The sequence below is a fragment of the Anser brachyrhynchus genome, assembly GCF_964034855.1.
Source record: "Anser brachyrhynchus genome assembly, chromosome: 1".
Classification (NCBI taxonomy): domain Eukaryota; kingdom Metazoa; phylum Chordata; class Aves; order Anseriformes; family Anatidae; genus Anser; species Anser brachyrhynchus.
The window spans coordinates 124,176,705-124,191,871 of record NC_137694.1 but is presented as its reverse complement, the minus strand read 5'-3'; the positions used below and the strand labels follow the sequence as shown (position 1 = coordinate 124,191,871).

General features: G+C 34.5%; 1 protein-coding gene across 23 annotated transcripts in view; it reads right to left on the bottom strand.

The window, feature by feature from the left end:
• Nucleotides 1–15,167, bottom strand: part of DMD (dystrophin) — a 1,241,121-nt gene that overhangs the window by 336,400 nt on the left and 889,554 nt on the right. For all 23 annotated transcript variants that reach the window (XM_080576230.1, XM_080576221.1, XM_080576232.1 and 20 more), the window contains one exon: nt 3,213–3,448. In XM_080576230.1, coding sequence (XP_080432356.1) covers nt 3,213–3,448 — 236 coding nt within the window. The remainder of the gene's footprint in view (nt 1–3,212; nt 3,449–15,167) is intronic.

The window sequence follows — 15,167 nt, the reverse complement described above, 5'->3', positions numbered from 1 at the left end:
ACATGACACTGATGCTATTATAAAATTTCCTAACTACACACTTTTTAGTGTCTTTGACTTTAATTACACATAATGTAGTGATATATAAAATCATAGATGGAAAGTAAAACATGTAATGCATTTTCATGAAAGAAATATATACCACTCATTTGACAGAATGATTAACTAGAGATGTTTGAAATGAATACTCATTATACTACCCATTTAGTATGCTATTTTACTACATAGAATGTGCACTGCTTAGCAGAATTTAAGTTGTACTGTTTCTTACATTAAGAGAAAGCTGCCACGAAAGCATTTTTTTTTTCTTAAAATGGTTATCTTTTTTGTTTTGTTTTGTTCCATAATTAACCTTTGTGCATGTTACTGTATTATCATAACCATTCACACAGAAGTAGCAATTCACTGTGATCACTTCCAAGTGAAGTTCAAGTGGGGGCTAATGATGTCTTAAATTTTTATGGAGGAAAAATATGGCAGAGTTAGTGGCTGTGATCTTGTGACACAATCAGAATGAAATGAACCTAACCAAAATGCCCTCAGAGCCTTAGCTTCAATAACATTACATGCTGCTGTGAAAGAAAGGACAACCTAAGGTCACTAATTTTTACCTGGATGATTTGCAAAATGTCATGTTACATACCTTGGTAGGATATGGGATTTTTTTGCTTTTAAAATGTTTGCTTTGGCATTTCAATTTCTTAGTATAAATGCAACTCTCTGTTTTGAAAGAAATATGAAATGGAAACAAAACCCCAAAACAGTAAGAAGTTGGTAGCATGCCAACAGGGCTAACAGTTTGAAGTGTTCTAAATTCTGCATGAACAACTTGACATGTATTTTAATAAAACAGTTTCAGGAAGCATATATCTTTATCATCATCAATTTTTATAAGGGAGGTGGTCAGCAGTGTTAAGATGATACTCTACACCTAAAGTCAAAAACCTGAAGCACAAAATAAATAAATAAAATTGTCAAGATGCTAAAACGGAATTCCTATTAAAGCTTACAGAGCTCCCTATGAAGGTGCTACAAACTATCCAGACCACAGTGCAATACGGTGACTTTCAAAGACTTTATAATCACAAACACAGGAGAAGTATGACTATGATCATTACAGAATACACAGATTTTGGTAGGTGAGCACTACTTTTGGACTTCCAGTTGAGACCATCTTTGGGCTTGACTTTTCAGAGTAGCCTAGTATCTGTCCAACTTTGTCAGTTCACACATTGCTGCAGATACTCTACACATTATAAAGCCAGCATTGTTTTTTCATTTGTTTCCCTTTTTTTTTTTTTTGAGAAGCCTAAAATGTGTTGTCAGTTTTGAAAATCCTGGCTGAAACTCTTTGTTAATCTCACCAAATAATCCAGTGACAGATTTAGGTACATAATCAAAACTTCATGATATTCTTTTCCATCTATTAAGTGGTGCCTTCTCTTGACGATCATTAAAGAAATGGGAGCCAGTTAAGAGTCTATATTTAGACATTGATTCTTCCATCTCATCAGAGAATATATTAAATGTCACATTCTGTTGCACAGCCAATTAGAGAGGTAAGCACATCCAAAAAAAAAAAAAGTTTTCCTGCTGGTTTTGTTACCAGCACAGCACAGAATGAAAAAAAAAAAAGAAAAAAAAAAGCAGTATCCAGCCAGGAAAAGAAGTGAGAGGAAGACTATAACAGTGCTGACTTAACCAGCTTTTTTTGCGTTAAGATGAAAATAAACCAGTTCAATTTAAAGCATGTATAACCTTAATGGCAATTCTGGTTCTCAACAGTTAGTAGTATGAACTCATGTTTAACTGAAAGAGATCTACAGAAGGAAAGAAGCTGAAATTTTGCCTGCCAGCACAATGAGGCACAAATAAGAAAACTATATAATTTTGAGCGCCAGTATTTGACTACACAAATTTTCAAAAAATTCTAAAAAAAAAAAAAAAGATAACGTAAAAAAGAAACAAAAACCTCTTCTTTAGCAGTCAACATTTTCATATGACTTAACAGCTATTTTAATCTAGTTTAATCTGTGTAGAAGACGCAGCAACTACCACTTACTATAAAAACATGCCCATGACTTTTAAAATGTTTTAATTTTTAATTTATATAACATTATATAATTCTACACAGCAAATATTAACAGCCACTGCAATCATTAAACAAGATGAAACAAGCCTCTTACTAACAGAGAAAGTAAAGCAAACAAAAAGTCTCAAAAATAAGTTTAAAGCCACAGATAAAAAAAGAGAAATACAAGAAAACAAACAGAACTAATCCTACTAGACATCTGTGTATTTTAATATACACCTTCTTATAAAACTGCTTAGTACAGTTATAAAGCAAAATTTGTCCACTGTTTCTCCTTCTGTTTTTATTTTAACCAAAGAGAAAGAATGTTAATATCTTCCTTAAAATAAATTAGTCTTTCTATTAGGAGGAAGAGGAAGCAGAAGAGTGATTTATAATAGAGAGTCCTAAATTCAGTTTAGAACTGAACCAAATAGAAATTTAACACTGAAAAGTTTTGCACAGGCAAGCCAAATGTTTTATATTGAGCAAAGCTAAATCTAGAAGGCAGGTAATTACTTTCAACTGTATAATAACAAATTAATTTTATTGCTATTGAGTAGCTAAAGTTAGTCTTTTTTTTGTCCTTGCACATGCATTTCCATATTTTTCTGTGTTTTCAAAGATAAGTAACACTGATGCAGTTTTGCTGACAAAACATTTACATTAATGAGCTATTCTTTTCTTTAGGACGACTGAGGAGCTTTTCATAACCCAGCAGCAGCAGAATAGAAGCCTCTCAGAAATTCGTTGCAGAAACAACATAAGAAAAGGTATGAAACAGGCTATCTTTTCTCCTGGCAATCTGGAGTTTAATATGTCATGCCTTTTTTCTCCTGAGGTTTATATTTCAACCATTGGCATATATCACCATCTTACTACACCATCAGCACAAGCAATTGGAAGCTAAATCTTTTCCTTGAGTACCATAGAAAATATTAAACACCTTTTTTTTTCTTTTTCTTTTTCCAATTAATTATCTTACCATTTTAACCAGTAAATATCTTTATGGGATAAAGTAGCTTAAGCAACCACTACATGTATTGCAGCCTGTCATCCCTCCTATGTTCCCTGCTGAAATGATTTAACTCAGAATAAAGATCATGAGGCTTTCAACTTGAAAAATCAGTGTTTCTCATACCTTTTGTTTGATGATCATGTCGTTGATATCATCAAGATCACCTACTGTCACTCTCTGAGATTTTATCTCTCGGTCCAGTCGAGAAAGCCAGTCAGTAAGTTCTGCCCATGCCTTATTGAAGTCAGCCAAGGCTGGAATCTCCAAAAGCACAGAAGATGGCATTTCTGGTTTGAAGGTGGTGGTTTCCTTGGTTACCCTGGTTTGTGTATCCACAGCAACAGTTTGACCAGAAGTTACTGAAAGAAGAAAAAATAAATACTAAAATTACTGAATAAATGAACTATGAAAAATGTTTATTTCAGAAACAGAATTTATGCAATAGAAATAAGCTCTTTGTTTTTATATTATGTCTAATGGAAATATGAAAATTAAAACTAAAAGAGTATATGAATTCATTTTTCCGTAGTACTCCTATTATAGTATGTGTTTAACATTCAACACTCCCAGCATATTCAGATTACATCCTGGGCCCTGGTAACACAAGAAAAGACATCTCAATATAATACGAACACTCACTCAAGGTCAGTGAATTATCGCTACACATGAGTCATCTTCCAAAATCTAGTAGCGTGGTTGGATCTGTCTTGAGGTTAAAGGCTGATTGAAAATGTGTAGGCCGTAGTATTTAGTTTATCACAGTATGACCACATATCTAGAAACACATTTCTTCCATGGTCTCTAGCCACGCTGTAACTGTAAATTTGTCTCACTTTCTGTTACCAGCAGGTATTTCCCATAGGCTCTGTGACTGATATGGATGCTTTCACAAGAAATTTAACCTTGGACAGTTTCATCTTTTTATTCTTCATAACTTAATATTATTATGTGCTACTATGTGGAAATTAGTGGAATTTTTTCATATTGTTTGAAGAAAATTGACATATCTTGTCTTTTATGCCCTTTCTTGACCTAACAGCTGGTTGTTAAAGAATCAGTTCATCATTCAGTGCTTGGACTGAGCAGTTTCTCTACAGTCAGCAATGATGGGAGTTGACACAGAGAGCTACCATTGCAGAGAGCACCATGCAACAGACTGATTTCTACTTCTCAGTTACGTCATTTACAAATAGTTGGCTATAAACTATCAGACTTTTCTTCCCTCCTGTTATTCATACAACAGCAATCCATTATGCATAAGAGGCTACCATCATGTATTTTGGTTACTTTTTTTCCCATTCTTTCAAGAAGTCTAGTCCATGAAGAAAAATAATAAAATAGATAAATCACTAGAACATATGCAGTTGCTGCAATGAGGGGAACAGAAGTGAAGCGAGTCTAAAGTGAAGTTAGAAACTTCCAAGTGAACAGTTCTTGAAAATGAAAAATAAATTTCTGAAGGACCAAAGACATTCATCTGTATTTTCTTCCAGTCTCTTTACAGTGTAGAGATAACCAACTTTCTGCAACCTTCCTGTAGGCTAGGTTGTCTTTAAGTAAAAAACAACAAACAAACATGCAGAGTAAATTGCATTTTGTTTGTTTGCTTGTTTTTTTGTTGTTTTTTTCTCCTATGAGTCTGAAATTTTTCCTTATTTGCATTTATGCCATTCACAAAGTAGGTCTGAAGTCCAAAAATGCAAGTAGCAGGTGAAGGTTCAGCAGTTTAGCCATAAAACCATGTAAAACAGTAAATCAGTAACGTTAACCAATCTTGCCAAGGAATTTAGCAACTCTTTTTCACTAATGAGGAAAGGGCTGAGTTATTTCACTGGGGAATCAGTGACCTTCTTCAGCAATGCAGAAAGGGAAAAAGCTGTGCACAAACATCAAAATGACTGTCACTAAAAGCAACAGAAGATGCTGTCAGCATTAAAAATACTGTATGATTACGAACAATTTACCAAATCAGCTAACATCTATGTTATTTATCCAGCCTGAATAAACAGCAATATTATAATACCAAAAGTGACTCCTGCAAGTGGTGATTTTTAATGACATACACTGAAATTAAATATATTTATCCACCCACCCATATCATTATTGTATTTCTGAAGTGCAATCCTTGTACTTTTCCTTCCTGAGCTTTGAAATCACATACCTGTGAAAAACTGTGAAATAATAGTTGTAAATGCTGTTCTAGCAAGGAAAGTTTTAAATAAAATCTCACAAACGGATGAGAAAATGCATTAATCTTTTGCTGACATAGAAAGAGGCTTGTCGAGTTGGATTTTTGTGGGCTTTTTTTTTTTATAACATCCCACTGTTTGCTATGACAGAGGATCATCTACAGTTAAAGACTGTCAGTTTTTAATATCAAAAACAAACAAACAAATAAAACCCTATCATATAGCCCTAAAGGATCTCTTCCTTTTCCTGTTTTCTTTCCTTTTTTTTTTTAAGACTTTTACACACACGATTAATTATTAATCTGTATTCATCAGGTTTTCTTTCATCTCTGTTGCAATTACTCCAGATATTATCTGCCCCATTATATTTCTTCTTACCTAAATCATGCAAATGAAGCATAGATTACACCAAGATGATCAAGGGATTGGAGAGCCTCTCCTATAAGGAGAAGCTGAGAGAGGTTGACCATGGACATGGTCACGGTCAACCTGCTCTAGGTAGGTGTCTCTACTTGAGCAGGGGTGTGGACCAGATGACTTCCAGAGGTCCCTTCCAACTTCAGCCATTCTGTGATTAGTCACTCTCAAAATTACTTCTGATATAGGAAAGCTGTTAACAGTACTTCTGTGTTCACTTTGCCCATAGCTGTTAGCACCAGAAAATAGGGAGGCCATGCACAGAAGGTAATGTACTGCACCCATTACTCACTAATGGACTCAAGTGGCTGAAGGTATGACTTTGAGCAGAAGAGTCAGCTCATTACCTAATGAATGAGTTCTAACCCACGGTTTTAAGTCTGAATCTTTGGATTCATGATGCCTCCATCCAGCCTTTGTTTTCTGTTTTGGAACAGATGTGTGAGGAGGTGTTTAAATAGTGAATGGTGCTTAGCACCCCAGATTCCTACTGTCTGTGCTGGCTAGAGAGAAGCACAGCACTACTAGCTGCCGAACTTTCATGCTTTGGCAGTAACAGACATCATCTCTTCTATCTCTCTCCTTAAAGCAGCAATAAGCCATAGTTTTTCTTTGCCGGTCAGCAGATGAAGGAGGAATGAGTTTGGCAACTACTTCTGCAGGGAAGGTAAAAAGGGAGAACAGGTCAGCTTCTTCCTCAGAGTGGCAGATCATGAATGGCTCCAAAAAATGGTTGGGTCCATACAGTTGCCAACTTTGGACATCAAAGGTAATATTTAAAACAAAGTCACATCAAGCAGAAAAGGGGAGGGAGGCAGTAACAGTGCATTAAGATCTGCAAGATGAGCAAGGAAAGAAAGCTAGATAATGTTCCTTTAAGGCAAGAGGAACTTACTATAGAGTTACTTCTCACATTCAGACAAATGAGAACTATTTCATTTGTAGATTCATTTGCTATTGTGTTCACTTGTACGCTGAAGCTAGAAAAGAATGTCAAAATTAAAAAAAAAAAGTATTATTAGTTACTTAGTTTGGCTGAGTTGGCACTTAGAGCTTGCAAACTTCAATGGTCTGAAATAACTCCTGGCAATATCACGGGAAACAAACGAACAAACGAACGAACGAACAAACAAAAATTGTTTTCCCTGTCTCCAATGCTCTACCCATAAAGTAAGGTGAATTCAAAAAGGGTCAAGAAATGATCATTAATATCCTCACAATTACATGCAGTGTACTTCTGCCAATATAGTACATGCAGTTTACTGGCAATGAGTTAGTTGTACTGTTTTAATGTTTGAAGCCAGAAGGCTATTGAATTTTTCATCTTTTTTCAGCAGGGGAAGAAAATGGCAGACAACTCTCTGAGCATGTCTGTCTCTGATGAATGTCAGTTAATTGCCTGAAGGACAAAATAATATGCAACAAACACTAACTAGAAATAAATAACGAAAATAAAATACCTTACAGTTTTTCACAGATTTTGAAATATTTTGTTTGCTTTATGATGTTTCAATGATGTTCTTTAGAGCTTTCTTTGTTTGATATGTTCTTCTGCCTTCCCCTCTCTGGGCTGGGTATCAAAAATCTGTCTGACACCATTATATACCCAAGACATAAATTCACAGAATTGTCTATATTCTCACTCCTGGATGGGATTTCAACTCCACACTTCAGTCACAATTTCCTGTACCAATTCCAAAGTGTAATCTCTTTTCACCCTCTCCCCACATGAACTCCATGATACTGTAGGTCAAAGTGATTCAGAGAAAGTCTCATTATTTGCAACGAGGCATTCCACACAGGTCAAGACACATGCAATTACTGAAAAACACCGCTGTTTCATTCCAGAACTTTACCAAAAGAGTTAAGTGCAAAAAGAATGCATAAGCATTAACTTTGAGTCTCTACCAAGGGATGGATACTTAGGTCCACTTCCATCTGGCCTAAAGTTCATTTAAAGGCCTTGTATTTCCTCTGTGACTTGAGAGGTTCTTAGACGACACAAAAACAGTTGCTTAGTTTGGCATTCACGTATGTTAAGCAGATGTTGTCTTATCTCAGACGAAATCCCTGTTCTCATTAGTATTTCAGGTAAATCAAAGAAAAACATTCTAAAGTAGAATATAAGTCTCCATAAGCAGACTCAGGATGTCTGATAAGACTGCCTGGTATCTCTTAGCTTCTTGCATATTTTGGTCTGAGTATACACTCAGAGTTTGCTGATTTATATATACGTATATGCATAAGGACATACACACTTCTTCCTTCAAATGGCATCTATTCCAGAAGAGACTATTCTTCTAATGTGCATGGTTTCACTGCTATGAACTTTGGCTTAGTTTTGCAGTGAAGACTATAAAGCACTAGCAGAAGTGCACTGCCCAGTATAGTATCTTCTTTAAAAGCTTCAGGATGCATTATCTATCACTACTGAATATGGTAATATTCTGTTCCATTTTGTTTTAGCAGTAAAAATATTCAAGTTATCAAATTATAGCAATTACGTTTAGAAAGTAGTTGTACAGTATGTTTCTCTTCTGACATTTATCACCCCTCAGAACAAAAATACCACTAGAAACAGTACATCTGTCCCTTATTTCTCTTTCTTTCGTGCTTGCACAGATACAATTAATTCAACAGAAAAGTATAAATAATTAACATAGAAATATAAATCAATACTAATTACACAATATGTAACAACAGGATCTTATTCTGAAGTAATTTATCTAGAACAGCCCGGACAGTTTCTGTGACTCAAGGGGATATATAATTTTTTTAATTTTTTTTTGTTGTTTTGTTTTGTTCAGGACATTTAATTTACAAAGCAAAAATAGAATGAAATTCTTTCTTTCAAATATCTTGGTAACAAGTTCTATCCTATTGTAACACATCAGAAAGGCAAATAAGGACTTAATCTTTCAATTTATTTAAAGGTTGTATCAGTTGAATACCGTGAAATAGCAAACCAAAAGGACAATTAGGACTTAGGACATTAAACCACATTGACCTATAGCTTTTCCAGTAACTTCTCATTAGCACTTTCTATTTAATAAAGAAGGAAACAATGCAGAACAGTAATAGGAGAAAAATGAAACAGAACTGAACTACCTAATGCAAAATCTAAACCCAATTAAACAGTAGCCTGAACTAGGTGTGATTTTCAACTTGTTCACAAACCTTGAAATACATTGGATGAAAATCAAGAGAATATTGTTTTTTTTGTACATCTTGGCAATAATCTGTAATGCTAAATTTCCAGAGTGGAAATAATAGAAATGTGTCATGAAATTTAAATTCAAATATTAAATGCAGAAATAAGCAGAATGAAGTCAACTGAAAGAAAGCACTTTTTCCCCCCCCTTTTATTCTGCTTATTTCAGTGATGTGTGTCAAGAGAGCGTCAGACTGACAGCTTTGAACTAATCAAAATCTTTATTTAGCTTCTGAACAGGAACAGAATGGACAGTAAGAATGACAACTTTTCCAAAAGCTTCAAACCCCTTCCAACACCCCTTCTCAACTGACGTCCTTAAGCAGAACCAAATCCTTTCACAGGAGTGTTTCTAGCTGTTCTTGCAAATGCTTTAAGTAGTGTCAAAGTTTTGATTTTGCAGGATAACCAAATCAACCAGGTCAAAGCTTTTTGATAACGAAGTAACACAGTAACTAGATGTAGATTTTTGTGTAACTTGCATCTCTAGCCTAAGGATTTATTTCCACAGTTCGCAATACCAAGTAAGACAGATGACAGCCCTAAATCCTTTAGATAATGAGTAACAGTAACATACTACTACTAAACTTCATTTCTGTTTTAGTTAGTGAAACTCACCTGCATTTGACTCTGAGGAAAACAGAAAAATACAGGTAAATAATTCAGACACAGTGTATGTAAACATCCAACTGACTGCACTATGTGTTGTGTCAAACACTTTAAATCTGCATTACTCTACCTTGTTGTGACTCAAGCAGGGGCAGGTAGTAGAAAATCAATTAAAGATTGTAATATAGATCTCAGCTATCATTAATAACTCTTGCTCTGCTTGGACCTACAGTTTTATTCAAACCTCTCTGAAAGATACTCTGCTCGAAAGTTCAGCCTCTTTTTAGTAACATAGTGTTGTCATGGTATTCCCTGTGAACCTTTCCTTAGGCAAAGTTCAACATGACAGATAGGCCCACTAAAAAATGAAAAGTGAAAGGCTAGGGTATGAATGGATCACTTGCATTGAGTGTAAGAATTAAGCAGACACTGAAACTGAAAAAAGGTACCCACAGGAACCTTTCCTATAGTAGCTAAATGGTGGCTCTAAATTCAATTTAAAATATAAAAGTGATTACATTACCAAGGTTAATTTAACTATTAACACACACTTTAAAAGTTAGGTGAAAACAATATTCGAAAATTAAAGTGTCACCACTGTGGACTCATTATAATATTGAGATAATGCTTTAAAAATAGTCCAGGTGAAAAAAAGATTGAACTTACTGGTAAAGACTTTAAAATCTTCTTTTACAAAAATACGTTCTTGTTTATGCAAACTGCTTATCAAACATAACTGTTTGATTCTTCTTTATCTTCATTAGCTTAAAGATTACATGAAAAAATGTCTGTGATATCATCACCAGTAAAAATAATAATTTCTTGATAGCCACTGGCATATTCTTTACAAATAAAAGTTGACACAAATACTGAGATATTGGTACAATATAAATTGGAAGTATGTTAAGGCTAATCATTTACTGTAACAAAAGCAAAAATATTCAGAAATGTTTGTGTGTTGTTTCCCAAACAATACTGTCTTATATCTTAATTGTGATATGAAGTGCCAGAAAACTCCCAGCTTAGACAAACAATTTCTTTCTAGCTTGCCTGAGTCCTGTATTGTCATTATTGATTTGAGTCTTCTCCTTAGGTTCACGCGAAATATGTTCCACAAGGCAAAGAAGAAAACTTCTTGAAGTAGGAAATTCAGACTCTCAATTAAAATGAAAAGCTAATACCTAAAAATGATTACCTGTCTTTATGGATGACTCAAATCCTCTTTTGCTAGTTTTAGTTTGTCATTTGGTGAATTCTTCCTTGTGAAGATTTCACATCCGGCCAGAGAGGCTACAGAACCTCAGATTGCATATAATGGTTTGGTTTGTATAAAAGAAGATGAAGTCGTACTTTCTCTTAAATGATTTATATACTTATCAGTTGAAACACCAAATGGAATATAGGAATTTTGGATAAAAGTATTCATTTTCTTCATTCACTTTCTTCAAACTTTTGACTAAGCTGCTTTATACATTCATTCATTCATAATATATTAATCTTAGATAAAGAGTTTTACGTCTGATAAGGAAGAAAAATTTAAAAGCATTCAATGCATATTAATATTCATGCTTCAGGATGACATTTTTTTTTCTTTAAGCAATGATGAAATAGAGATATCCCTTTTATATAGAAATTAACATTTCAACCTTTTTCATGAGACCTTTGAAAGGAAACCTTAGGAAGTCAGTGCACAAGGGAGTCAATCTTACGGGAAACAGAAGCACTACAAACTCTGTACTGTAGTAACATTTGGATTCTCAAAGAGATTTGTGATACTAAAAACTAATTTAAAACGAATGTATTTGTAAAACAGTAATCATCTGCTATACAAAAGTTCAGTCAATGGAGCTGATATTTTCCATATAAGGACTAGTTATACATATAGTTTTTAAGTATAAAATTACCTGGATGGTTCTTAAAATTTTTTAATTAAAGGAAGGGTTGAAGAAAATGTTGCAGCCTGTTTTGGGATCTTCTGAAGCAGCAGATGGAATCGATACAAACAGTCCCCTTATTAATTATAAATGTAAGTTATATATAACTATAACTGCTTATTTCTGCCTATACTTAAATTCATATTTTAATAGTGAAACAAAATTTCTTTTTTAATTTTTTTTTCTTTTACCCACTGAATATTTTCAGTAATTGATTTCTGCATCCCTAATTAACTTTCTCAATATATAGCAAGACACACCGTCATTTCTAGGCAGTCTGAAGAGTTCCAGTTCAAAGAGTCAAGCAGCCAAACTTTTTTTTTTAAACAGCTTTTTTTTTTTTTTAGTGCAGTAGTATCTGTACCTCTACAAAAACTCTACAAAACCTTTTTTTTTTCTCTCTTTTTTTTTTTTCCCCTCACAAGACAGGAGTCTTTTAAGTAAGCAGCTATTGCAGTTGTTATGGAAGGTTTTCATGAAAATGAACACTTTGTACTACAGGAGTGGTGGTGTTCCTTCAAATACTGTCACATACTTGCCTTATAAAAAATGTTGTGACAACATCTGTCACAAATGATGCAGGCAACTCTCATTATTCCTTTTGTCAGTAAAAATAACAAGTTCCTTGATTCAGTTTGCAGCTTTCAATTGGACTTAAATCTGTATGACAACAATTTACATTTCCAGTATACCACTATTGTCATGTAACTGAACTTCAGCAGCTAGTTCTTTGATACAAGGAAAAATACATAGTGCCAGCAGCTCCAATTTCTACAGTCCTATGAAAATCAATCTGAAGAAGCTTTGAAATAATCAGTGCTGAAGAGTTCAGGTACTAGCTAATAAGGCAGCATTACAGTATTCATGCAAAAAATTCCAAGTGTACTCTTACTCTTAAAGAGAAAAATCCTGCACAATTCAAAACCACTCACAGAAGGCTAGAGAAGGCAAATCTTCAGTACTACTTTGTTTTTGACAAAGCAATTCCTTAAATCACTGCAAGCACCTTCTTTCTTCTTCGTCAGAAATGTTAAAATATCTTGCCTTGTACTACTAGTTCATGAAAATACACGTAATGCTTACTTTTCAGGTCAAACTAGCCTATTGCTTTTCCAGCTATTCTAATTTGACCATAGGAAAAAATGCCTTTGGGAACTTATGTGCCCTCTGACCACTAATCTACTCTTGAACGAAATACCAGTACTTCAAATCTCAACATGCGTATCTCCATCGCTACGTTTCCTGCTACTCCACGCTGACACAAGTGAAGAAAGCAGTCTGATGTTTCAGTGACAAGCTTCATATAAACAACAGGACTAAAGAATTTTATGACTGGAGTAGTAGAGAAGATTATCCATCTTTTCCCTCATCTTAGCTTTCCGCAGTTTAAGAAATAGGTCTTGCTTTCTTTTAGCACAAAGTAGAGCAGAAAGGTTAAAAACAATTAAGCTTTGTTCCTCATAATAAGCTTTGTTCCTCATTCCATGAGGCCTCCAGTCTGCTCGTGATCTGTGAACGCACTTTCTCATATTCTTTGGTTGGCTGTTTCTCTGTAGAGCAGACTTAACTCTGCAGCAGTGCTAGTCACTGCAGAAACATTAGGAAGGATGTCAGTGCCACTGCACTTCTCAGTAGGATATGACCAGTATGGCAATGAACACTACACCTTTCGGAAGGAAAAGCCAGCTTGCTTTCCTCCTTTAAAAAGACAAGTCAACAAAGAACTACACAGAAGTCAAAAGAACTATGTGCAGAATGACCTATCGCTTTCTATTACTGTAGTGAATAAAAAAGATCTTCACATAGTGCAATTGCCAATAGCCCTAATCGCTATATAAAAGGAAACAGAAAGGAGAGATTACTGCTATTTGCAAGCCCATGCCATCTAGATAGCCAGGTATCACAGTAATTTAGGTAACTGTAACAGAAAAAAGAGGTAGAATAAGCTTAAAGCATGAAAAAAGAAAAAAAAAAAAAGTGATCTAAAGCTAGAAAGAGACTGATTAAAACAAACAAACAAACAAAAGCATAAACCACCATTTAATACTTATTTGCTAGGAACTCTAATGAGCTGAGAAACCACTTTTCTGTATTTTCTGGGATGAACCAGTTCAAATTCTTATTCTACCTGTCTGTGCTATAAAATGATGCAAATCTGTTGATGCCACATTTCTCAAAAATTACTACCTCTGTATTCTGTAGAGTGCGCTGAACATAGTTCTGGAGAAAATTAAATATTATGCATAATATTTTCTGAGCCATGTCACATGAGCCATGTAAACAAACAAAAATACCTTATCTATAACTTAGTTCTGTGCTCTCATGTGGTATAGGTTATCAATAATATGTTGATGAATTCTGCAAGATGGTATCATCCACATTTAATGGAGTTTAATCAAAATGGTTCCTGTCCATCCTGCTTCTACTAGCTATTGACTAGGAAATCAAATGAAAGAAAACAAGCTGTGAAGCCCGCTCCTCAGAAGAAAATACTAGACCATATTTCAAAAAGGGTGTAGGTGAATGTGGTCCTTTGAAAGACTGATGATAGCATTACTCTTACTTATGTCACAAATCTTGACAGCTATACTTCCAACAACTTGTTACAGAAAAGAAAAAAGACAGACCTAGATTCCATATTGTCTTTAATAACAGTGAATCAGCCAATTTCTATTTCCACATTCTGATTTACATTTCATCATAGGTGTATATGTAATAAAAATTCCAGGTAGTAACCCACAGAGTTTTATTTAATCAATTGAGCCCTGAAGAATCAAAATAAAGGTTCACATTCCCTTTGTAAACTATACTGTCACATCTGTTTATCACAGACACTTTCAAAGTGCAACCTATAGTGAGACCCCTGAAACAGAATGTTAAATATAAAGTGGTAACCTTCTCTCTTTTGTTTTAAATCACTCTTTTGTGGTTTAAGTAATATTTGGTATGTATTTTTCCACCTGTCAGATAATCCAGGAACAAATCCTCACATCAAGACATGCTATAAAGATCAAGATAGAAATTCTGAGAATCATAGAGATTTGTGTTTATAAACTTGCTTATTATGTTTTCATTCACACAGCTCTGAAGGCATAGTGTCAGCTTTTTATCCAGACTCTTTTCATTACTTCTCCCTGTTGGTGTTGCAGTACATGCTGTGAATGACCTCCAGAGATTCCTGAAGCTATATGCAGAAAGAAAATTGAATCTGAAAGCTTTATTAGACAAGTTTGTCTTCAGCTTGTGTCTGTTGTCAGCTGTATTGAAAAACAGAACTGCTTGTGAAACTGGGTCCTGACCTTGAAAAATCTCCAATCAAATGGTAACAGATTCAGTTTTGTGCCATATTGCTATTTGTTTGATGTGGCACATGTGTTAGAAGTGAAGAAGCTTCTTAATGAAAATCAGATGGAATGATCAGACAACTTCTTTCTTGAACACAATGGGGAAATGATATATGGTGATGCACACATAACAGGGCCAACTCCGGTTGGTATCTGTGAACCTCGTTGCTACAGAAGCCTGTAGAGTAAAATGACCAAAAAATCAAACAACCTAAAATGGCTTATATAAATTATTATTTATTCTTTCCTCCAAAGATACAGAGCAACCAAAAGAAAAGGTAAAGACAGTGATTAATTCCTTTACTATTCCACTTTACACTGGAATGAGCAATCATTGTTAGGCCAACTGACTTAAGAGCCTACTCTTATTGCTC